General features: G+C 66.5%; 4 protein-coding genes across 4 annotated transcripts in view; 2 read left to right on the top strand and 2 right to left on the bottom strand.

The window, feature by feature from the left end:
- MAST1 (microtubule associated serine/threonine kinase 1) overlaps positions 1 to 11,094 on the top strand; it is a 13,081-nt gene extending 1,987 nt beyond the window's left edge. The window contains 26 exon segments of the mRNA XM_062511742.1: positions 118 to 206; positions 616 to 691; positions 1,225 to 1,262; positions 1,265 to 1,302; positions 2,769 to 2,932; positions 3,329 to 3,404; positions 3,959 to 4,165; positions 4,766 to 4,867; positions 4,948 to 5,074; positions 5,273 to 5,340; positions 5,427 to 5,512; positions 5,637 to 5,845; positions 6,143 to 6,281; positions 6,361 to 6,493; positions 6,612 to 6,777; positions 6,996 to 7,097; positions 7,178 to 7,300; positions 7,522 to 7,631; positions 7,891 to 8,009; positions 8,102 to 8,286; positions 8,373 to 8,552; positions 8,973 to 9,205; positions 9,522 to 9,644; positions 9,927 to 10,063; positions 10,149 to 10,291; positions 10,448 to 11,094. Of these exon segments, the coding sequence (XP_062367726.1) occupies positions 118 to 206; positions 616 to 691; positions 1,225 to 1,262; positions 1,265 to 1,302; positions 2,769 to 2,932; positions 3,329 to 3,404; positions 3,959 to 4,165; positions 4,766 to 4,867; positions 4,948 to 5,074; positions 5,273 to 5,340; positions 5,427 to 5,512; positions 5,637 to 5,845; positions 6,143 to 6,281; positions 6,361 to 6,493; positions 6,612 to 6,777; positions 6,996 to 7,097; positions 7,178 to 7,300; positions 7,522 to 7,631; positions 7,891 to 8,009; positions 8,102 to 8,286; positions 8,373 to 8,552; positions 8,973 to 9,205; positions 9,522 to 9,644; positions 9,927 to 10,063; positions 10,149 to 10,291; positions 10,448 to 11,094 (3,820 nt within the window).
- Positions 11,095 to 12,395: 1,301 nt separating this feature from the next.
- GCDH (glutaryl-CoA dehydrogenase) lies at positions 12,396 to 15,816 on the top strand. The gene is made up of 10 exons (XM_062511740.1): positions 12,396 to 12,480; positions 12,603 to 12,743; positions 13,207 to 13,269; positions 13,637 to 13,807; positions 13,942 to 14,071; positions 14,149 to 14,368; positions 14,448 to 14,551; positions 14,644 to 14,769; positions 14,846 to 15,006; positions 15,084 to 15,816. Exons 1-10 carry the CDS (start codon positions 12,396 to 12,398, stop codon positions 15,161 to 15,163), a joined length of 1,281 nt encoding a protein of 426 aa, XP_062367724.1. The 3' UTR covers positions 15,164 to 15,816.
- Positions 15,817 to 15,833: 17 nt separating this feature from the next.
- SYCE2 (synaptonemal complex central element protein 2) lies at positions 15,834 to 17,284 on the bottom strand. Its single transcript, XM_062511739.1, has 3 exons — positions 17,063 to 17,284; positions 16,545 to 16,716; positions 15,834 to 16,028 (listed from the first exon to the last, which is right to left on the bottom strand). The coding sequence occupies exons 1-3, from the start codon at positions 17,167 to 17,169 to the stop codon at positions 15,834 to 15,836; spliced, it is 474 nt and encodes a 157-aa protein (XP_062367723.1). The 5' UTR covers positions 17,170 to 17,284.
- A 515-nt stretch (positions 17,285 to 17,799) lies between these two features.
- FARSA (phenylalanyl-tRNA synthetase subunit alpha) lies at positions 17,800 to 22,131 on the bottom strand. The gene is made up of 13 exons (XM_062511846.1): positions 21,453 to 22,131; positions 21,241 to 21,378; positions 21,068 to 21,166; positions 20,528 to 20,646; positions 19,939 to 20,031; positions 19,729 to 19,857; positions 19,522 to 19,637; positions 19,209 to 19,293; positions 19,025 to 19,124; positions 18,558 to 18,726; positions 18,397 to 18,474; positions 18,070 to 18,184; positions 17,800 to 17,983 (listed from the first exon to the last, which is right to left on the bottom strand). Exons 1-13 carry the CDS (start codon positions 21,693 to 21,695, stop codon positions 17,878 to 17,880), a joined length of 1,590 nt encoding a protein of 529 aa, XP_062367830.1. The 5' UTR covers positions 21,696 to 22,131; the 3' UTR covers positions 17,800 to 17,877.
- Between the last annotated feature and the right edge of the window lie 40 nt (positions 22,132 to 22,171).

The following is a 22,171-nucleotide window of genomic DNA, read 5'->3' as shown; positions in this document are numbered from 1 at the left end:
TCACCCCCATCCCCGACCCTCCCCAATTTTTGCCCCTCGATATTTTGGGGTGGTGGGAGGGGTTGGGGGTCTCGGGGGGAGGGGTCGGTCCCGACCCCCCCCTCCCCCCCCCCCCAGCTGCCGCACGAGCAACCGGAAGAGCCTGATCCTGACCAGCACCTCCCCCACCCTCCCGAGACCCCACTCGCCGCTCCCGGGACACATCGGTGAGACCCTCCCCACCCGGACCCCTCCCCAGTGTCCTCAACTCCCCCCCCCCCCACAGCGACCCCTCCCACAATTTCCTCCGATCCCCGCGCCCCCTCCCTTGATGTCGCCAGGCTGTCCCCGAGGCTTTGGTCCCCCCCAGAAAAACCCAAATGGACTCTTAAAGACCCCCTCAGACTTCCCCAAATTGCTGGGACCCCCAGAGACCCCTCCCCAAAATCTTCGGGTAGGGATCCCCCCACCCAAGGCCTGGGGTCCCTCCTGACCCCTCCCCACTCCCCAATTTTTATCCATTTGGGGGTGGGTCCCAATGGCTTGGCCACGCCCACCCGCGGAAGGGCGTGGCCTGGCAGGGCGTGGGGGTGACGTCATCAACCTTACCTGTGTGTAAACCCCCCCCCCCCCCAGGTAACAGCCCCCTGGACAGCCCCCGGAATTTCTCACCCAGCACCCCCGCCCACTTCTCCTTCGCCTCCTCCCGCCGGTGAGGGGGGGTCCTGGGGGGGGGGGGGGAAGGGGGACGACACAGGTTGGGGACACCTGTGACAAGCGGGAGGGGCTGAGTGGGGGTCTCTGGGGTCAACCTCAGTGTCCGGGGAGGGGGTCTTGGGGTCCAGGGGGGGTCAGTGGGGTCAAGGGGGTGTCCCCAATGTCCAGGGGTGTCCCAAGGTCCGGGGGTGTCCCCAACATCCAGGAATGTCCCAAATATCCAGGAATGTCCCCAATACCCAGGGGGTGTCCCCAATATCCAGGAATGTCCCAAATATCCAGGAATGTCCCCAATACCCAGGGGGTGTCCCCAATATCCAGGAATGTCCCAAATATCCAGGAATGTCCCCAATACCCAGGGGCTGTCCCCAAAGTCCCAGCCAGGGTTCCCCAGCGGCCCGAGGGTGCTGACAGGGACAGACACATTTGGGGACAGCAACCCCGGGTCCCCTCCCAACCCGAGGGTCCCCGGGGGGCTTGTCCCGGGTTCGGGGGTCCCCTGAACCCCCCCCCCGGTGTCCCCCCCAGGGCTGACGGGCGCCGCTGGTCGCTGGCCTCGCTGCCATCCTCGGCTATGGCACCAACACCCCCAGCTCCACGGTCTCGGTGAGTCGGGGGGCTCGGGGACCCCCCCTGGGGGGGGGGGGGAGTTGGGTTTTTGGGGGGATGAGGGGGGGGTTGGGTGAGGGGGAGGGGTGTCTTTGTGGGGTTCCAGGGGTCGTCGGGGGGGCTGTGGGGTGAAAAAGGGGCTGGGGGGTGACATGGGGGGGGGCTGGAGGGGACAGGGGTTATTTGGGGGGGAGGGGTCTGGATGGTGCCGGGGGGTCCCGGGGTGATTCTGGGGGGTCTCTCGGGGTCCCGGGTGATTCCGGGGTCTCTCGGGGGTCCCGGGGTGATTCCGGGGGGTCTCTCGGGGGTCCCGGGGTGATTTTTGGGATCTCTCGGGGTCTCGGGGTGATTCCGGGGGTCTCTCGGGGTCCCGGGGTGATTCTGGGGGGTCTCTCGGGGGTCTCGGGGTGATTCTGGGGGGTCTCTCGGGGTCCGGGGTGATTTTTGGGATCTCTCGGGGTCCCGGGGTGATTCCGGGGGGTCTCTCGGGGGTCCCGGGTGATTTTTGGGATCTCTCGGGGGTCTCGGGGTGATTCCGGGGGTCTCTCGGGTCCCGGGGTGATTCTGGGGGGTCTCTCGGGGTCCCGGGGTGATTTTTGGGATCTCTCGGGGGTCTCGGGGTGATTCCGGGGGTCTCTCGGGGGTCTCGGGGTGATTCTGGGGGGTCTCTCGGGTCCCGGGTGATTTTTGGGATCTCTCGGGGTCCCGGGGTGATTCTGGGGGGTCTCTCGGGGTCCCGGGGTGATTTTTGGGATCTCTCGGGGGTCTCGGGGTGATTCTGGGGGTCTCTCGGGGTCCCGGGGTGATTTTTGGGATCTCTCGGGGTCCCGGGGTGATTCCGGGGGGTCTCTCAGGAGTCCCGGGGTGATTTTTGGGATCTCTCGGGGTCCCGGGGTGATTCCGGGGGTCTCTCGGGGTCTCGGGGTGATTCTGGGGGGTCTCTCGGGGTCCCGGGGTGATTCCGGGGGGTCTCTCGGGGTCCCGGGGTGATTTTGGGATCTCTCGGGGGTCTCGGGGTGATTCCGGGGGTCTCTCGGGGTCCCGGGGTGATTCTGGGGGGTCTCTCGGGGTCCCGGGGTGATTTTTGGGATCTCTCGGGGTCTCGGGGTGATTCCGGGGGTCTCTCGGGGTCTCGGGGTGATTCTGGGGGTCTCTCGGGGTCCCGGGGTGATTTTTGGGATCTCTCGGGGGTCTCGGGGTGATTCTGGGGGGTCTCTCAGGGTCCCGGGGTGATTTTTGGGATCTCTCGGGGGTCTCGGGGTGATTCTGGGGGGTCTCTCGGGGTCCCGGGGTGATTCCGGGGGGTCTCTCGGGGTCCCGGGGTGATTTTTGGGATCTCTCGGGGTCCCGGGGTGATTTTTGGGATCTCTCGGGGGTCTCGGGGTGATTCTGGGGGGTCTCTCGGGGTCCCGGGGTGATTCCGGGGGTCTCTCGGGGGTCCCGGGGGTGACGCGGGCGCGCAGTCCTCGTGCTCGTCGCAGGAGCGGCTGCACCAGCTGCCGGCTCAGCCCACGGCCGAGGAGCTGCGGTTCCTGTCGCGACATTTCGGCAGCTCCGAGAGCTTGGCCGAGGAGGATGGGGGGGCCCGGGGGGGGCCGACCCCCCGCCCCCGATCCCGCAGCCTCAGGTGGGTCAGGGAACCCCCAGGAGTTGAGGGGGGCGCGGGGATTTGGGGGAGATTTGGGGGGATTTGGGGTGGAATTCAGGGGGATTTGGGTAGGGTTTGGGTGGGATTTAGGGAGGAATTTGGGGTGGAATTTAGGGGGGGATTTGGGGGGAAACGGGGCATCGGGAGGAGGGGGGATTGTGGGGGGCTCACTGCGGGGTTTGGGGGACACCGTGGGTTTAAGGAGGGGTCAGGATTTGGGGGTCACCCAGACAGACTCCAGGGTCCCCAGTGGGGGGGCACCGTGGCCATAGGGGGGTCCTGGGAGTCTTGGGGGTGCCAAAGGAGGGATTTTAGGGGGGGATTTGGGATATCTGGGGGTGCCAGCTGTGCCTCCCCCCCCCTCCATTTTCCCAGCCCTGGGCGCTCGCCCTCGTCCCACGACAACGAGATCGTGATGATGAACCACGTGTACAAGGAGAGGTTCCCCAAGGTGGGCTGGGGGTGGGGAGGGGGGCTCTGGGGTGGCCATGGGGGTGGGTAGGGGGTCCCAGCAGTGATCATGAGGTCAGTTATTGGGGTCTCAAGGAGCCATGGGGTGGCCATGGGGTCAGTTTTGGGGTCTCAGGGATCCTTGGGGTGGCCATGGGGTCGGTTCTGGGGTCCGTGGGGTGGCCGTGGGGTCAGTTAGGGGATCCCAAGGAGCCATGGGGTCGGTTCTGGGGTCCGTGGGGTGGCCGTGGGGTCAGTTAGGGGATCCCAAGGAGCCGTGGGGTCGGTTCTGGGGTCTGTGGGGTGGCCGTGGGGTCAGTTAGGGGATCCCAAGGAGCCATGGGGTCGGTTCTGGGGTCCGTGGGGTGGCCGTGGGGTCAGTTAGGGGATCCCAAGGAGCCGTGGGGTCGGTTCTGGGGTCCGTGGGGTGGCCGTGGGGTCAGTTAGGGGATCCCAAGGAGCCGTGGGGTCGGTTCTGGGGTCCGTGGGGTGGCCGTGGGGTCAGTTAGGGGATCCCAAGGAGCCATGAGGACCCACCCCGTGCCGGTCCCGCAGGCCACGGCGCAGATGGAGGAGCGGCTGGAGGAGTTTGTGCGCGGCTGCGGCCCCGGGGGGACCCCGCTGGCCGACGGTGCCCTGAGCTTCATCCAGCACCAGCTGGTGGAACTGGCCCGGGACTGCCTGGCCAAGGCCCGGCACGGCCTCATCACCGCCGGCTACTTCTGCGAGCTGCAGGAGAACATGGAGCGGCTGCTGCAGGACGTGAGCCGGCCCCCGGAGCCGGGATGGGCCACTGGGGGGCTGGGGGGGGACCAGCGGGACTCAATGGGGATCAATGGGGATCAATGGGAGCCAACCGAACCCAATGGGGATCAATGGGGGCCAACAGGAGCCAATGGGGACCAACAGGGATCATTGGGGATCAACGGGGACCAGTTTAGGATCAATGGGGATCAACGGGGATCAATGGGGATCAATGGGAGCCAACTGAACCCAATGGGGATCAATGGGGGCCAACAGGAGCCAATGGGGACCAACAGGGATCAATGGGGATCAACGGGGACCAATTTAGGATCAATGGGGACCAATTTAGGATCAATGGGGACCAATTTAGGATCAATGGGGATCAATGGGGCCTAGAGGGACCCAACAGGACCTAACAGGGATCAACAGAACACAACACGGCTCAGTGGGGACCAACAGGTCCAAAAGGACCCAGCAGGGACCCGATGGGGCCCAAGAGTCCCCAGCAGGGACCAGTGGGAGCCAAGGGGTTCCCCAAGGACTCAAGAGGGACCGACAGGGATCCAAGGGGGGCTCAGCACCCCCCAAGCATCCCCTGACCCCCCGTGTCCTCCCCAGGCCTACGAGCGCTCCGAGTCGGAGGAGGTGGCCTTCATCACCCAGCTGGTGAAGAGGCTCCTCATCATCATCTCCCGCCCGGCTCGGCTGCTCGAGTGCCTGGTGAGTCCCCGTAACCTGTTACCTGTCCCTGTCCTCCTCACCTGTGCCCCCTCCCCCTCACTCACCTGTGTCCCCTGCAGGAATTCGACCCCGCGGGGCTGTCACAGCTGCTGGCGGCCACCACGGGCCGGGCCGAGGGGCCACTGAGGGCTGACACCCCCCGGTACCTGCTGAGACAGCTGGGCCGGGCACGAGGGGGACGCACAGGTACGGGGGACAGGGGTGGAGTGGGGGGGTTGGGACATGGTGGGGACACAGGCAGGTATGGAGGGGCACACCTGTGTCCCCACACACACACACACACACACACACACACACCTGTGACCCCGCTGTGACCCCACACACATCTGTAACCCCCCCCGGTGACCCCACACACACACCTGTGACCCTCCCGTGTCCCCCCAGACATGCTGCACCTGGAGGACCCCGACAGCAGCGGCACTAACACTCCAGAACCCGAGGAGGGCACCGAGGTGGGCACCGAGTCCTTCCATGACCCCCCCCCGTGTCCCCCTCCCGGTGTCCCACACGTGTGTCACCTGTCCCCCCACACCCCCAGGGCCGCGCCGCCGCCCCCAGACCCAAAGAGCCGCCAGGTGAGAGCGACTTCGAGACCATCAAACTCATCAGCAACGGTGCCTACGGGTGAGATGGGGGTCCCTGGGTGCGGGGGCCGGGTTTTGAGGGGGGGTCCCCGAGCGGGGCCCCGGTTCCGGGGGTCCCCAGGTCCGCGCGGCGACGCGGTGACGAGGCCCCCTGGCCCCGGCAGGGCGGTGTACCTGGTGCGGCACACGGCCACGCGGCAGCGCTTCGCCATGAAGAAGATCAACAAGCAGAACCTGCTGCTGCGGAACCAGGTGCACCAGGCCTTCGTGGAGCGCGACATCCTCACCTTCGCCGAGAACCCCTTCGTGGTCAGCATGTTCTGCTCCTTCCAGACCCGCCGGCACCTCTGCATGGTCATGGAGTACGTGGAAGGTGAGGGCGGGGCGCGATATGGGGACGGGGATTGGGATATGGGGGTGGACGTCACGATATGGGGCTGGGTACTGTGGGAGCAGTTGTCCCCATGTCCTCCCCCACCACCATGTGCTCATGTCCCTCCGTGCCCCTCCATGTTCTCCTGTCCCCACATCTCCCATGTCCCCCTGTCCTCGCTGTCCCCTTGTCCCCACTGTCCATTTGTCCTTGGTGTCCTGCTGTCCCCCGTCCCTGCTGTCCCCTGTCCCTGTCTCCATATCCCTGCTGTCCCCTGTCCCCTGTCCCTGTCCCCAGGTGGGGACTGTGCCACGCTGCTCAAGCACATCGGGGCTCTGCCCCTGGAGCTGGCCCGGCTCTACTTCGCCGAGACCGTGCTGGCCCTGGAGTACCTGCACACCTACGGCATCGTGCACCGCGACCTCAAACCCGACAAGTGCGCCCGGGGCCGTGGGGAGGGGCTCTGGGGACGCACCTGGGCACACACCTTTGTCACCTGTGCTGTCCCCTTGCAGCCTCCTGATCACCTCGCTGGGCCACGTGAAGCTGACGGATTTCGGGCTATCCAAGATGGGGCTGATGAGCCTCACGACCAACCTGTACGAGGGGCACATGGAGAAGGACGCGCGGGAGTTCCGGGACAAGCAGGTGGGTGCTGCAGGTGTGCCCAGGTGTGTGCCCAGGTGTGCCAGGGAGGAGGCTGAACAGGCCCAGGGGAGCGGGGTGTGTCTCCAGGGGTTCTGTGCTGAGCCCACCCGTTCCCCAGGTGTGCGGCACCCCCGAGTACATCGCGCCCGAGGTGATCCTGCGCCAGGGCTACGGCAAGCCCGTGGACTGGTGGGCCATGGGAATCGTCCTCTACGAGTTCCTGGTGGGCTGTGTCCCTTTCTTCGGGGACACCCCCGAGGAGCTCTTTGGGCAGGTGATCTCAGGTATGGCCCGTGGGGATGTGGGGGAAGGGGGACGCAGGTGACCTCAGGTGTGTCAGGGGGCAGGAGGACACAGCGGGATGGGGACACGGGGTGACACGGGGACACGCAGAGCAGGTCAGCGTGGGGACACGGGGACAGGACAGGTGATCTCAGGTGTGTGTGTGTGAGGAGGGGTCTCTGCTCAGCTGTCCCCTGTGTGTGTCCCCACCCCGTGCCAGACGAGATCCTGTGGCCGGAGGGGGACGAGGCGCTGCCCCCGGATGCTCAGCACCTCATCTCCTGCCTCCTGCAGCCAGACCCGCTGAGGCGCCTCGGGGCAGGTGAGACCCCTCCCCAGGGAACCCCCCGGGATCCCCCCCAAAACACCCCCGGACCCCCCTGAGCCGGTGCTGGTGCGCAGGGGGGGCTCAGGAGGTGAAGGCTCACGGTTTCTTCGCCGCGCTCGACTGGACGGGGCTGCTGCGGCAAAAAGCCGAGTTCGTGCCACACCTGGAGTCCGAGGAGGACACGAGTTACTTTGACAGTGAGAGGCCCCCGGGACCCCTCCCCAAATCCGCCCCGAGACCCCCCTGGGGAACGCTGGGATTCCCCTTGGATCACTCCCCTGGACCCTTCATGGGGACCCCCAGACTCCCTGGATGCCCCCAGGGCTTCCTTGGGGTTCCTCCCCACCTCCCCTCCCCAAGGTGACTCTGAGGGACCCCTCCCTCACACCTGTCCCCCCCCCCCCCCACCCTCCCCCAGCACGGTCGGACAGGTACCCCCATGTGACGTCGTACGAGGACGAGGACACGACGGAGGACGAGCCCGTGGAGATCCGGCAGTTCTCATCCTGCTCCCCCCGCTTCAGCAAGGTGGGGTTGGGATGTGGGGAGGGGGGGACAGGTATGGCACAGGGACAGGTGTGGGGCAGAGGAGCGGGGAGGATACAGGGGTGGCAAGGGGGGATGGGAATTTGGTGATACAGAAGCTGGGATGGTCCTGTGGGAATCTTGTCTGATGTTGGGAGTGCCCAGGTATGCCCAGGTGTACCCAGGTGTGAGTTCAGGTGTATCCAGGTGCGCTCCAGCTGTACCCAGATGTGCCCAGGTGTGACCAGGTGCTCTTCCACAGGTGTACAGCAGCCTGGAGCAGCTCTCCCAGGAGCCGAAGCCCAAAGGGCGCCCGCGGGACGAGGGGAGACGCGACGGCTTCACCCGGGAGCGAGGCTGGAGAACGGGATCACCTGAGCTGTGCGCACCTGGGCGGTCCTGGGGGGGTCCTGGGGGGGGGGTTCCGGGTGGTGCAGGGGTCAGCCCCATCCCCACCAGCCGTGTCCCCGCAGGAAGCACCGCTCGGCAGGTGAGGGGGCTCCTCCCGAAGGTGAGGGCAGCCCCCCCCCGGGCGCTCGCCGCCGTTTCTCGGCTCTGCTGGAACCGGCGCGCCCGGGGCCCCCTCCCCCCGAGGAACGGCCGTGTCCCCGCAACGGGGGGCGCGAGGGACCCCCGGATGGAGCCAGCGAGGAGCCGGGTGAGTCCCGGGAAGGTGGGGAGGGGTCCCCCCGGTGCGCCCCCTCCCCGGTCCCTTCACCCACCCGTGTCACCCACCCTCCGCAGCGGAGCGAGCACCGAGGACCGGGGAGCTGCCCCCCGCCCGCACCGAGCTGGGGCTGCGGCGGCCGCGGCACCCGGGGGTGGCCCCCGCCGAGGGAGGGGGGGACAAACGCAGCCCCCGAGCCCCCGGGAAGGTCACCAAGTCAGCGTCGGCCACCGCGCTGTCCGTCATCATCCCCAGCGGTGGGTGACGCCCCCGGGACCCTCCCCAGGGACCCCAAATCCTCCCAGGGATCCCAAACCCTCCTGGCACCCCCGTCCCCTTTCCCAGGGATCTTCTCCCAGGGACCCCAAATCCTCCCAGGACCCCCCTAAAGGACCCTCCCCAAAGGACAGCAAACACTCAGGGACCCCTCCACCCTCTGGGTCCCCCATGGGAGGGAGAGGTTGGGGGGGGTGGGTCTCCGTGGTTTCTGTGGGTGTTGGGACCCCCGATCCCATGGGTTTGGGGTCTCTCATGGGGGTCTAGGGGTGATGGGACTCCCCAGTCTCACGGGTGGGCTGCCCCTGGTGCCCTGGGGGGGTGACAGCAGCGCCCGGGGGGGGTCTGGGGGTGTCCCGTGAGGGTTTTTGGGTGGTGGTCAGCGGGGTCTGGGGGCGCAGGGGAGGCGCCCGGCTCGTCCCCCCTGGGCAGCCCAATGTCCCCGCGGTCGCTGTCGTCGGATCCCTCGTCGCGGGACTCGTCACCGGGCCGGGAACTGGCCCCGGCCGTGGCTGCCCCGCCCCGCTCGCCCATCGCCATCCCCCGGCCCGGCAAGAAATTTGGGTTCACCCTCCGGGCCATCCGCGTCTACCTGGGCGACAGCGACGTGTACAGCGTGCACCACGTCGTCTGGGTCAGGGACACTTGGGGGGGACAGGGGGGGACACGGGTGGGCTTGGGGACATGGGGGGACCGGGCTTTTATTGAGGGTGGCCACGTCATTTGGGTGAGGGGGACACAGGGGGACAGGGAGGGACATGGGGTCTTGGGGACACAGTGGGAGGACAGGTAGGGGACATTCGGGGGGTCTGGGGTGTGGCAATCCAGGTACATCGTGGGTGACTCCGTTTTGGGGAATACAGGGGGGGGCACGGGGGAGGGGGGGCGGGGGGGTGTCCGGGGTGTCACATCTCCAGTGCACCGTGGGTGACTCCGTTTTTGGGGGGCAGCACGTGGAGGAGGGAGGCCCAGCGCAAGAGGCCGGGCTGTGTGCCGGGGATCTGATCACGCACGTGAACGGGGAGCCGGTGCACGGGCTGGTGCACACCGAGGTCGTGGAGCTCATCCTTAAGGTGGGGGGCACTGGGGTGACAAGGGCGAGGGGGGTCACGAGGGTGAGACTTCGGGGGTTTTTTGTGGGGGTCGTGGGGTGCTGGGAGGTCACAGCAGGCTCAAGGGTCGCCGGGGGGCGGGGGGGGGGGGGGGGGGGGTCATAGCAGTGGTCGGGAGGGTCACAGGGGTCAGAGGTTTGGGGGGGATCATGCGTCATGGCAGGGGCACGGCAGGTCAGCCATGACCAGGGGGTGAGTCTTGGTGGGGGTGGGTGGACGTGGCAGCGTCCCGCTGTCACCCAGAGCGGGACAAAGGTGCTGGTGACAACGACACCGCTGGAGAACACCTCGATCCGCCTGGGCCCCGCGCGGCGCCGCAGCGCCCGAGCCAAGATGGCACGGAGGAACCGGCGGGGAGGCGCCGGGAGCGGCCACGAGAGGTGGGCACGGCGACACCGGTGACACCGGGGGCGCTTTGAGGGGCGGGGGGCGGACACGGGATGTGACGGTCCTCCCGCCCGCTAGGAGGCGCAGCGCGCTGTTTCGGCACCTCGCCCGCCAGGCCTCGCTGCTGCACACGAGCCGATCGCTGACGTCACTGAGCCGCTCGCTCTCCTCCTCCGACTCGCTGCCCGCCTCCCCCACGCATGCGCGGGCGCGCGACCCCGGTAGGGGGGCGGAACCACGGGAGGAGAGGGGGCGGGGCCACGGGAGTGAACGGTACCGGGAAGAGGGGAGGGGGTGCGAGAACGGGGCGGGGCTCCGGTGGTCCCGGTACCCGGTCCCGTTCCCTCCATGCTGACCCACCCCCCCGTTCCCCGCAGGGGCCTCCCCGCCCAGCAGCTCGCCGGGTTCCAGCGCTCCGTCGTCACCGGCGGGGCCGCACCTGCGGCCGAGCTCCCTGCAGGGGCTGTCCCCGAAGCTGCAGCGGCAGTACCGGGCGGCTCGGTGCCGTTCCGCCGGCAGCATCCCGCTGTCGCCGCTCGCCCACACTCCCTCGCCTCCCGCCGCTTCCCCGCCCGCCTTCCCCGCCAAGCTTCACCCCAAGGCCGCCGAATCGCCGCGCCTCGCCCGCCGTGGACTCCCCGAAAAGGCGGCACCGGGGCCACCCCGCAAGCTGGGGCTGGAGCCCCCCCGAAAGGACTTCCCGGCCGAGCCGCCGCTGCAGAGCTTGGCCGAGTGGGACGGGGAGGGTCCGGCCGAGCCGCCCCCTGCCGCGCCCCCCGCCCGCCGCCTGGGCCGGCAGGAGCTGCCGCTGCTGCTCGGGGGCCCCCCCGGGGCAGAGCCGCCCCCCCCGGTATCGGAGGAACCCGAGCGGGGGGCGCGGGGTCCCCCCAAAGCGCTCAGCCCGGTGCAGGAACACGAGCGAGGTGGGGCGGCCCCGGGGGGGTCCCCGGTACCCATTGTGGTGGTGGGACCCGGTGCGACCCCCGGGGACCCCCGGAACGCCGCGGGCCCTCCCGGGCGCTGAGCTTTACCCAACCCCCCCCACCCCCCAAAATAGCCGGCTGTAAATAGGGGGGAATCCCGGGACCCCCAGGCATGCGGGGGTCGCACACCCCCCCCCCCGGCCCCTCCCCGCGTACGCGAAGGGTTAATACTGTGACACACCCCCCCCGTGTGACGTCACCGACCCGGCACACACCCCCCCCGGTGTGATGTCATCGACCCGGACAATCCCCCCCACCCCCAGGGTGATGCCCCTCTCCCCACGGTCTCCGGTTTGCCCCCCGGTGTTGACGTCACAGCACCGATATCACGGAAGGGGTTCTGACGTCACTAGGGGAAGGGGATGGAGAATGATGTCACGGCTGTGACATCACCAGTGGCATTCGAGTGGTGATGTCACCGCTTTGACGTCGCCAAAGGTGTGAGGGCGGTGATGTCACAGCTGCAGCGACAACCGAGAGGCGTGGGGGATATTCCCGGTTTCAACCCGGCGGTGACGTCACATCAACCCGGTGACGTCACCAACACCCCATGACATCATCACACTCCCCTTCCCCCCCCTCCCCCCCCGTTCTCGCTATGCAAACGCCCCCTCCCCGGGATAGGGGGGGCGGGGGGGTCCCGGGGACCAATAAAGGCTGTACAGCACCGACCCCCGGCTGTCGTTCGGGAGTGGCGGTGGGGACATGGCGGGGGGACACACGTCATCTTTCTGGGGACCCCCGGAACCCCCTGGGCAGAGATTTGGGGGTCCCGCAGCCCTTTGGACCCACCCGGCGTTGATTTGAGGGTCTCTCACATCCTTGAGAACCAGCCCGAGGTTATTTTGGGGGTATAACCCCCCCCGCCCCCCCTCCCCATCCCCGAGCCCGGTCAATCACGGGTTAACTCCGGTGTTTTTCCCGGCACGCCCCCGGCACGCCCCCCCCACCCCCCGTGACGTCACGGTTCTACCGGGTCCGTTCTCTGCCGCTGAGCCCGAATGGTCCGGGGGGAACCGGGGGGCACCGGGGGGAACCGGGGGGTGTCAGGATTCACCCGGGGAGAGTCGGGGCCATCTGGGGGGAGGCTTTGGCGACTGTTGCTGGAGGATTTTGGGGTGTTTGGGATCACTCGAGGGGTCTTTGGGGGGAATTGGGGGCGCAAGGGGGGGTCTGGGAGAGGAGTGAATTGGGGGAACTGGTGGGGGGGGGGGAGTTGGGGGTTTAAAGAGGGGAGGGTCTCTGGCAGGAATTGGGTGCTCCTGGGGGGCGGGGGGACATCAGGGTGAGACTCGGGGGGTCCCTGATCCTCCTTTGGGTCCCCCACCCACCCCAGCCCCCCATGGCGCTGCGTTTGGCCCCCCCCTTATTTCGGCTGGCCCGGAGCTGTGTCCGGTGTCGGAGCACCGGGAACACCCCCACACAGGGTGAGTGGAAAGGGGAAATGCGGCCAGAGGAATCCCGGGATATGGCGTGATCCCGGTGCTGACCCTCTGTCCCTCCCCCGACACCGGGGGTTGCCCCCCCCCCCCCCCCCCATCCCCCCCAGTTGCCCCCCCCTTCGACTGGCAGGACCCGCTGGGGCTGGAGGGGCTGCTGAGCGCTGAGGAGCGGCTGCTGCGGGACACGACACGAAAATACTGCCAGGAGAGGCTGCTGCCCCGCGTGCTGCAGGCCAACCGCCATGAGGGTACCCCAAAAACAGCCCCCCGATACAGCCTGACCCCCCTCCCCCCCCCCCCACACACACACACACCCACCCACCCACCCACACCCGGTACAACCCCACTGAGATCCCCAAAAAATTCCTCAAGCAATTCCAGAAGCACCTGCTGCCAATCCAAATGAGGGTACCCCAACTTCCCCTTCCCCACGAGATGTCCCCAATGTCACCTGTGCCTCCAAACCTGCCTGACCTCCTCCCCCCCCTCCCCCCCATTGTCCCCTAACCTCCCACAGGATACTTCCTGTGCAAAAAAAAAAAAAAAAAAAAAAAAAAGGGAGTTTTAGTAAACCCAAAACCCCCCAAATCCTCTCCCCCCACTTCCCTCCTGCAGGCCCAAGGTGCGGGCAGGTGTGTGGGGGACCCCCAAATTTGGGGGTCCCCCCACCTCAGCTTGATCTCTTCTCACCCACACCTTGCCCCCCTCCAGTCTTTGACCGGGAGATCGTGACTGAACTGGGAGAACTGGGACTGCTGGGTCCCACCATTCAAGGTAAGGGGGGGCCATGAGGACCCCCGGGAAGGGCAATTTGAGGACACAAAAGCGGGGGTGTGGGTGGTCAGGGGACTCCCCATGAGGCTCCTGAGGGGGTTATTGGGGGGCTCAGGGAGAGATGGGAGGGGTTGGGGTGGGGGATGACTCTGGGGAGACATTGGGGGTCAGGGATGGGGTTTGGGGTGACACCGGGGGGCTCCTGGGGGCAGTTTTGGGGGGTTCTGAGGGATGACGCTGTCCCCGGGGTGGGGCCGTGCGTCTGGGGAGAGTTCCTATGTGACATTGGGGGTTTTGAGGAGATTCTGGGGGTCCCCGAATCACCGTGGCTGACCCCGGGGAGGGGGTGGGGGGGGGGTCACCGCAGGGTACGGCTGTGCTGGCACCACGTCGGTGGGCTACGGGCTGGTGACACGGGAGCTGGAGAGGGTGGACAGCAGCTACCGCTCCGTGCTCAGTGTGCAGTCCTCCCTCGTCATGTACCCCCTCTGGGCCTACGGGACCCCCGGGCAGCGCGAGCGGTTCCTGCCCCGCCTCGGTGAGACCCCCCGGCACGGGGAACGGGGAGGGTTTGGGGAGGGTCTGTACGGGTGCATGGGGTCTGTGACGGGGATATGGGGTGGTTGGGGGTCAGTGGGGCAGCTCGGGGTGCCCCTGACACCCCCTCCCCAGCTCGGGGGGAGATCGTGGGGTGTTTCGGGCTGACGGAGCCCAACCACGGGAGCGACCCGGGGAGGATGGAGACACGGGCACGGCACAACCCCAGCGCCAAGACCTACACCCTGCATGGGTCCAAAACCTGGTGAGCCTCGAAATTGGGGTGAGGGGGACATGGGGAACCCCAAGAGCTCCTCCTTGACTCCCCACCAAATTCCCCAGGATCACCAATTCGCCCATAGCCGACCTGTGCGTGGTGTGGGCCAGGTGTGAGGAGGACGGGCGGGTCCGGGGGTTCCTGGTGGAGCGTGGGACCCCCGGGCTCAGCACCCCCAAAATCGAGGGCAAGTTTTCCCTGCGTGCCTCCACCACCGGGATGATCCTCCTGGATGACGTGGAGGTGCCTGAGGAGAATGTGCTGCCTAAAGCCGAGGGGCTGGCGGTAAGGTGGGAGCCGGGTGGGATCCTGGGGAGGGTCCCGGTGGGATGGGGGGGTCCCAATGACACCCCCTGTCCCCCAGGGCCCCTTTGGCTGCCTGACCCAGGCGCGTTACGGCATCGCCTGGGGCGCGCTGGGCGCTGCCGAGGCCTGTCTGGAGACGGTGAGGCAATACGTGCTCGACAGGTAACGGGGGTCTGGGGGTGCTTTATTGGGGGGGGGGTCCCACCGCCCCTGAGCCCCCCCAGAACTCACTGCCCCCCTCTCCTGGCCCGCAGGAAGCAGTTTGGGGGCCCGCTGGCCCGGAACCAGCTGGTGCAGAAGAAGCTGGCGGACATGGTGACCGAGATCACGCTGGGGCTCCACGCCTGCCTGCGCCTCGGCCGCCTCAAGGACGAGGGAAAGTGGGTGGCACTGTCCCCAGGGATGGGCAGGGGGTTCCTGGAGGGGGTCAGTGTGTCCCTGTCCGTGTCACCACAGGGCTGTCCCCGAGATGGTGTCGATGCTGAAGCGGAACTCGTGCGGGAAGGCGCTGAGCATCGCGAGGGACGCGCGGGACATGCTGGGGGGTAACGGGATCTGCGACGAGTTCCACGTGATCCGGCACCTCATGAACCTCGAGGCTGTCAACACCTACGAGGGTACGGCGGGGAGGGGGACGGGGGGCTCCCAGAAGGGTTCAGGGGGGTTTCATACTGAGGGTGTGGTGATCCTGCAGGTACCCACGACATCCACGCGCTGATCCTGGGCCGCGCCATCACCGGCATCCAGGCCTTTGCCCCGGCAAAGGGGACGTAGTGGGGACACGGCAGCGTGGGCACGGCGGGGACACGGTGGCACCGGTGGCACTGGTGGGGACCGGGTCTGCTCCTCATCAAGAGACGGTGGCGCTGACCGGACCCAGTGTCACCAACGGGACCCAGGTGTCCTCAGAAGGGATCCGGTGTCACTGACAGGACATCGTGTCACCCATGGGACCTAAACTTCATGTCACCAACGGGACTCGGAGTCACCCGTACCAAATCCTGTGTCACTGGCGGGACCCGGTGTCACCAAGAACATCTTGTGTCATTGATGGGACCCGGTGCCACCAACCAAACCTCCTGTCACCAACGGGACTCAGTGTCACCGACAGGATTTGGTGTCACTCAGGTCGTGCTGGGGGTCCCATGCCCGGTGCCTTCGCCATCCCTGTGGCCAATAAATGGTGGGACAGCCCCCTCCATGCCAGCCGTGCTCGTTAGCGTTAATTAACCTCCCAGGACCCAGCTCTGCCCTCGGGGAGGTCCCAGCCCAGCACACCCCTCCCCACATCCAGCTTTTGGGCCGGCTTCAGCCCTTTATTTGTTCCAAACATCAACAGCAACACCAACAGAAAAGCACTTTGGGGTCAAACTCCCTCTTCGGCTCGGCACAGCCCTGCGGTCCCGTGGCTTTGAGGGGGTCCCCCTCAAGTCTGGGGGTGCCCTCAGGCCTCGGGCTGCAGGCAGAGATCCTGATAAGCCGCCTCTATGGTGCAGCAGATGCGGCGCAGCTCTGCCTGCACCTCCTCCACACGCTCCATCACCTCGCTCAGCTCCTGCAGCCTCTCCTGGATCAGCTTGTTGTGGAAGCCATAGGAGTGGAAGAGCCGCTCCTCCAGCTGCTCCGCCAGCTCCGAGACCTGCCCGAGTGGGGCCACGGCTCGTCCCGGTGCTGGCGCGGCCACCGTCCCTGGGGCCGGGGGGCAGCTGCGCCCGCCCGCTCTGGCAACGCTCCCGGCCTGGCCCGGCCACCGCCAGCTGCGCCCCCGGTAGCCGCAGCGTCGGTGGCGGTGGCCACCGAGCACCGGGTCAGCGCGGGCCGCAGCTGCCAGGCCGGGCTGCCATCTGTGAGAGGGTCTGGGGACCCCCCCCGGCCGGGCCCCCCCCCCCCTCGTTGTGGAGACATCGGTGGGAGCGAAGTCCGGTGCGAGGGCAGCGTAGGGACAAGGGGGGGACATCGGGGGCCGCTCGAAGCGGGGCCGGAGGCAGCTGCGGCCACCCCCGTGGGGGCTCGGGGGAGTCCCCCTGGCCGGGCTCCGCAGCTGCCTCCCCACCCGGGCTCTGACTCCCTTCTCTCACCAAGCCGGGCGGAATAACGCGATTCCCCGTGCCCCGAGGGGGAAGGCGGGGGATGTCACAGCCACCTCCGGGCTTACCTTCAACAGGAGGCTCTCCTTGAAGTCACTCAGCACCGTGTGGTCTTCCCGGCGGCTGTCATTGATGCGGCTGCAGACGTCCTGCGCCTGCTGCTGCAGCCCCTCCATGGTGGAATCCAGAGAGGCGAAGTACAGAGACGAGCGGTGGCCCAGCGCTGGCTCAGGGTACGGCCTGGGTCAGAACACGGGACCCTCTGTCCGGGGTGTGCACCGGGGAGGGGTGGGGGACAGCCCATGGACCCCCAAGGTGACAGGGACACCCCTGTGATGGGCACAGACCCCATGGGGACAAGGTGAGGGACATCCCTGCTCCGTTATGAGAATACACATCCACGGGGACAGGGCCAAGCTCTGTCCTGTTACAGCCCTGCCGGTCCCGTTAATTGAGAATTACCCTCTAATTAAGGTTGTGACATGTGTGTCCCCTCCTCCCCGCACTGCCCGGCAGGCCGTCGCATCTCTCCCCGCTCTTTTTTCTCCACTTTTACTCAAAATATCGGCTCAGGTGAAGCTGGTACCTGTGCGGGTCCTTGGTGGGGGATTCATCCCCATCCAGTTCCTCCGGGATGAGGCCGTCCCCTGCCGCCGCCTCCGGCTCGGGACTCCCAGGCTTCTGCCGTGACATCCCGGCCCCAGGGAGCTGCAGGGGAAGGACCCCAGAGCTGGGGTCGGTATAGCCCCAGCCCCAAGCCGGGGTCCGGGGGTGGGCTGGGAGCACAAGGCCCGGCCCAGGCGACGGTACCACCGCTGGGTTGGGGGCACTAAATCTAGCCCGGGCCGGGGTCCCGGGGTCGTGCTGGGTCCCGGCGGTGCACCGGGGGCACTAAGCCCAGCCCGGGCCGGGGTCCCGGGGTCAGGTTGGGGACGGGGGGCCGCGATCCCGGGACCCTCGGCCGCCCCTCACCACACCGCCCTCACGGGGACCTGCTGGGCGGGCACCACCGCCGCCCAATCAGCGCTCGTTCTTCACCGCTCGGCGGTGGTGATTGGAGCCCTAAAGGAGCCCAGGGGATGATCGGCAGCTGCGCGGGCCAATCGCAGGCCAGTAAAAAAAGGCGGTGCCGGGGAAGGCGGGAAAAGCCGGAGGGTCCCGGGAAGGCCTCGAGGGTCCCGGGAGGGTCTCGGGGGTCCCGGGAGGGTCTCGGGGGTCCCCAGCTCCATACGAGCCCATGAGGTGATAATAAACTGTCCCCACACAGGTTCCCCTCCCCAGCACACACACACACACACACACACACACACACACACACAGAGGCACCGCAGAACACAGGGCTTTATTGGGGGTTGGGGACCCCTCCCCAAAAGGAGGGGACCCCCGGGGAGATGGGGGGTGTCACACGTCCAGGCGGCACATGGGGCTGTCGTAGACCATCTGCAGGTTGACGCGGTGCCCCATGAGCTCCCGGATGTTCTTGATGCCGTATTTGATCATGGTGGGTCTGGGGGAGATGGGATGAGGGGGAGAGGGTCAGCGGGTGGGGGAGAGCCATAGTGGGGTCCCCCCCACAAGGTGACCCCCACTCACCGCTCCAGCGAGAGCCCCCAGGCAATGACGGAGATGTTTTCGGGGAGCCCCATGGGCAGCAGCAGCTCGGGGCGGAAGACCCCCGAGTTTCCCACCTCCACCCACTTCTTCAGCCCTGGGAGGGCGAGGGGAATAAGTGAGGATGAGATGGGACACCCCATAAACCACCCCCAACAAATACTGGAACCCCAGAGTGGTTCCCCTCACTCCAGGTCGGGCTGGCTCCCACCCCAAGATTCTGTTCTAAGGTGGGGGGTCCCCAGACCCCCAGCTATAAGAGGATCCCCCCAAGATATCCATGCTCTAAACGGGGACCCCTCCCCTCACCCTCGTGGTAGCTGAACACCTCCATGCTGGGCTCCGTGTAGGGGTTGTAGGCAGGTTTGAAACGCAGCTGGGAGATTCCTGGGGGCGCACAGGACGTCAGGGGGAGGCACACGGAGGAAGTCAGAGGGATTTGGGGTCCCCCCGCGGTGCCCCCCGTGTACCCAGCTTGGTGAAGAACTGTCGGAGGGTGCCCATGAGGTGGCCCAGGGTGAGCCCCCGGTCGGCCACGACCCCCTCGACCTGGTGGAACTCTGCCAAGTGCGTGGCGTCCAGGCTCTCGTTGCGGAACACGCGGTCGATGGAGAAATATTTCACGGGGGTGAACTTCTCCTAGAGGGGAGGGGGGACACACAGATGAGGGGGGGGGTGGTGCAGGTGAGACCCTTCCCCGGACCTGCTCTGATCCTCCTCAAATCGATCCGGGTTACCTGAGTCCCTCCAAACAACGCTGAGCCTTCTAAAATGCTCTGACCACCCCAAATCCCACTGACACCCCAAACCTAATAATCCCCCCAAAAAATCCTCTCATGGCTATACCCCCCTAGACCTTGTCAAACTGCCCAAACCCCTCAGCCACGCCCCCCCCTCCCCCCCAAAGCCCCCATATCCCCCCTAAAAGCCCCCAGACCTGCCGTGCCAGCTGGAACAGGGCACGGGCACTGGCTGATGTGGTGTGGGTCCTCAGCAGGTTCTTCCGTGCCTCCTCCACCTTCCACTCATACCTGTACCTGGTGGGGGCCACAAAAAGGGTTCAGAAGGGTGGGAGACACACAAGAGACCCCCCTGAATCACCCCCGGGGTCGGGGTCTCACCCCTGTGAGCCGTAGCCTCCCTGCGAGTGCACCTTCTTCACCTTGGTGTAGTAGCCAGGGGGCAACTGGGGGGCTTCAGCAGGGTCTGGGGAGGGCGGGGGGGCAAAAAGGTGAGGGGGGGCTTTGAGGTGGCACAGAGGGGTTTAGGGGGCAGTGGGGCTTGCAGTGGGTCAGAGGGATTTTGGGGATCAGAGGGGTATGGGATGGGCAGCAGGGGGTTAGGGGGCTGTGGGGGGGTTCAGAGGGGTCCCAAGGCACGGGGAGGGGGTCAGCAGGTCCCCGTGCTCCCGCCCCCACCATCCCCAGCACCCACCCAGCAGGAAGAAGGTGTCGTGCTGGTCACGCGCCGGGTGCTGCTGCGGCTGGAACAGAGCGTCGAAATTCCAGAAGGAGCTCTCCACGAAATTATCCGTGCGCATCTCCGTGAACCTGGGGACCACCTCTGCCTCAGGATGTTGGGGGAGAGCTCCATCCATCCTGAAACCACCCCCCGAGGCCCCCCCCCCCCTCCCCCACTCACCCCATCTCCAGGAAAATCTGGCGCAGCTCCGAGCGCACCTTGAGCAGGGGGTGCAGGTGACCGCAGGCCGGGGGTAGCCCCAGGGAGGAGAAGTTGTAGGGTTTGAAGGGCAGCTGGCGCCAGGAACCTCTGCAGGAAGGGTCAGGGGTCATGGCACGGTCATGCCAAGGTCACAGAGGGTCCTGGGGGGGGTCTGGGGGGCACACATACGTGGCGATCATCTCCGGGGTCAGCTCCGTCTCCGGTCGCGCCACGGCCGTGCTGAAGGCGCTGCCTTTGCGGATCCAGTAGGACTTGAGGGTCCTGGAGGGAGGGGGCAGGAATTCCATCATTCCATTGGGAATGACCCAGATGGCCCGGTTAATTATTTATTGGTTGCTATAATTGATGGTAACTTTATTGGTAAACTCATCAGGTTTTTTAATTTAACGTTTTGCTGGCGTAGGTTTTACACAGAGTGTTTAGCTAGGGGGTTAAATAACTGAAAGGTTGGTTTTGCTGAGATTAGCCTGGACAAACTTCACTAAACAAAAGCAAAAGGGTTTGAAAATGGGGCAGCAGGGCCCTTAAATTTATGGCCTTTCAAAGATAGAAGAATAACCAGATACTGAGAAAATCCAGTACCTGGAAATTTGGGTATTCCCAACCTGACCAAAAGATTACAAAAGGACCAAAGATTATGGATTAACCCAAAATGAAACCTGATAAATCAACCCCCAATAGAGAACAAAGCACTAATTAACAAACAGAATTATGCAATTTAGAAGCAATAAATAATAATTTGTTTCGCCCCGCTCACATTTCCAGGAGCAGCTTCCTCCTCTTGAGCTCGGCGCGGTCCCTCTCGGGCAGGGCCTGGGCCCTCCCTGTCCTCACCTGCCCCAGGTGTTCCTGCACCGTGTCCTGCACCGAGGGCACCTGCCGGGGCACGGGGGACACCCCAGAGCTGGGCACATCCCAAAAAGGACCCTCGACATCCCCCCCGGCTCTGGGGGAACCCCATCCCATCCCCCGGGATGCTCCTGGGGGCCATCAGACCCCTCCCCATACAGTGCCGATTCCCAGGGACCCTCGTTCATCCCCGCCAAGGACAATCCTAATTCCTGGAGACCCTCATCCATCCACCCCCAGAGCACTCCTGCCTTCCAGGGACCCCTCCCCAGGACATTCCCGGTTGCCTGAGACTCCCAGACCCCTCCTCAGGACGCTCCCTGTTCCAAATAACCCCCATCCATCCCCCCACCTTGCGACATTCCCAGTTCTCGGAGACCCCCGTGCTCCCTCCCCAGGCCACTCCCGCTTCCCGGGGACCCCGGCCCGTCCCCCCCGGGTCACTCACGGCGCGCAGAACGCGGGGACCGCCGGGCGCTCCCTTATCCAGGCGCACCCACTTGTTGGCCATGGCCTTACTGAAGCCCAAGGAGCCTCCGGGAAGCTTCTGCGAGGACACAGCGGAATGAGAGACACGGCACCCACCGCCGGTTCCCCTCCTCCGGTGCCCCCGGTACCCACCATGGCCTCGCCCTGGGGCATTCCCTCCTCGGGGAGGCTCCGGAACAGCCGCACCTCGGGGCTGCCGTCCCGCAGCACCTCCTCGCCCTCGGGGCTCAGCTCCCATCGCGTGGCCGTCCGCGCCTCCGCCTCGATCACCTGCACCGGCACCGGTATCAGCACCGCCAGCGGCGCCCGGGGGCTCCCCTGCACCCCGGCCCCGGCGCCCGCACCTCGCCCAGCGCCTGGAGGCTCTTGACGGCGCCCACGAGCGTCTGGTGGTCGACGCCGAGCTCGGCGGCGGCCTCGATGCTGCAGAGCCCCCCGGAAGCCCCGGCCTGGTCCAGCCGCTCCAGGAGCCGGTCCGCCACGCTCGGCGCCATGGCCGGAAGAGAGCCCAGAGCCGCCGGAAGTGCTCCGGGGTCTACCGGAAGTGCCGCTGCCACATCGAGAGGAGGGAGTGGCGCATTCGCCATCTTGGGTGTGGCGCGAACCCCATGCTGAGCGTGGTGGGCGCCACGTTGAGTGTGGCGGGGTGGCACAGGTGGCTGCAGAGGGGCGCCGCGACGTCACGAAGCTGCACAATGACGTCATGAGGTGCGAAGCGGCTCCATCGTGGACCCCAGAGGACTGATACGCTACAGAGCTTCATTAGAGCAGCCGCGGCCTGGGTTCACTTTCCTTGTGTTCACACCTGCTGTGCCACCACTTAATCAATGACACCATCACCGAGTCACGGCGCAGTACGAAGCCAAAGGCGAGCAGGAGACCCGCGTGCCCGTTGCTCCCTCCCCACATTCCCAATTTCCCCTTCAATTTCCTCTCCGCTTTCTATTCCCAGTCCTGTCCCTTTAAGAGCGAGCACCCCACGTGACCCCGGGAGCGAGGCGGGGGGCGGGGGGGCGTCTCCCTCCGAACGCGTGGTCGCTGTTCATTGGCCGCCGCCCTCAGC

The sequence above is a fragment of the Cinclus cinclus genome, chromosome 32, assembly GCF_963662255.1.
Source record: "Cinclus cinclus chromosome 32, bCinCin1.1, whole genome shotgun sequence".
Lineage (NCBI taxonomy): Eukaryota > Metazoa > Chordata > Aves > Passeriformes > Cinclidae > Cinclus > Cinclus cinclus.
The sequence above is the reverse complement of the archived record's forward strand: the minus strand, read 5'-3'. Positions and strand labels throughout refer to the sequence as shown.

What these genes read in the sequence shown, in the direction of transcription:
- GCDH (XM_062511740.1), top strand. Translation starts at nt 12,396, where the DNA reads ATGGCGCTGCGTTTGGCCCCCCCCTTATTTCGGCTGGCCCGGAGCTGT. An exon ending in CGGGAACACCCCCACACAGG is followed by an intron (nt 12,481 to 12,602) that starts GTGAGTGGAAAG and finishes CATCCCCCCCAG; the next exon opens with TTGCCCCCCCCTTCGACTGG. An exon ending in CTGCATGGGTCCAAAACCTG is followed by an intron (nt 14,072 to 14,148) that starts GTGAGCCTCGAA and finishes CAAATTCCCCAG; the next exon opens with GATCACCAATTCGCCCATAG.
- SYCE2 (XM_062511739.1), bottom strand. Translation starts at nt 17,169, where the DNA reads ATGTCACGGCAGAAGCCTGGGAGTCCCGAGCCGGAGGCGGCGGCAGGG. An exon ending in CCCACCAAGGACCCGCACAG is followed by an intron (nt 16,717 to 17,062) that starts GTACCAGCTTCA and finishes GTTCTGACCCAG; the next exon opens with GCCGTACCCTGAGCCAGCGC. An exon ending in AGGAGAGCCTCCTGTTGAAG is followed by an intron (nt 16,029 to 16,544) that starts GTAAGCCCGGAG and finishes CCACTCGGGCAG; the next exon opens with GTCTCGGAGCTGGCGGAGCA.
- FARSA (XM_062511846.1), bottom strand. Translation starts at nt 21,695, where the DNA reads ATGGCGAATGCGCCACTCCCTCCTCTCGATGTGGCAGCGGCACTTCCG. An exon ending in CGACACCTTCTTCCTGCTGG is followed by an intron (nt 19,294 to 19,521) that starts GTGGGTGCTGGG and finishes CGCCCTCCCCAG; the next exon opens with ACCCTGCTGAAGCCCCCCAG. An exon ending in GGTGTTCAGCTACCACGAGG is followed by an intron (nt 18,185 to 18,396) that starts GTGAGGGGAGGG and finishes TCGCCCTCCCAG; the next exon opens with GGCTGAAGAAGTGGGTGGAG.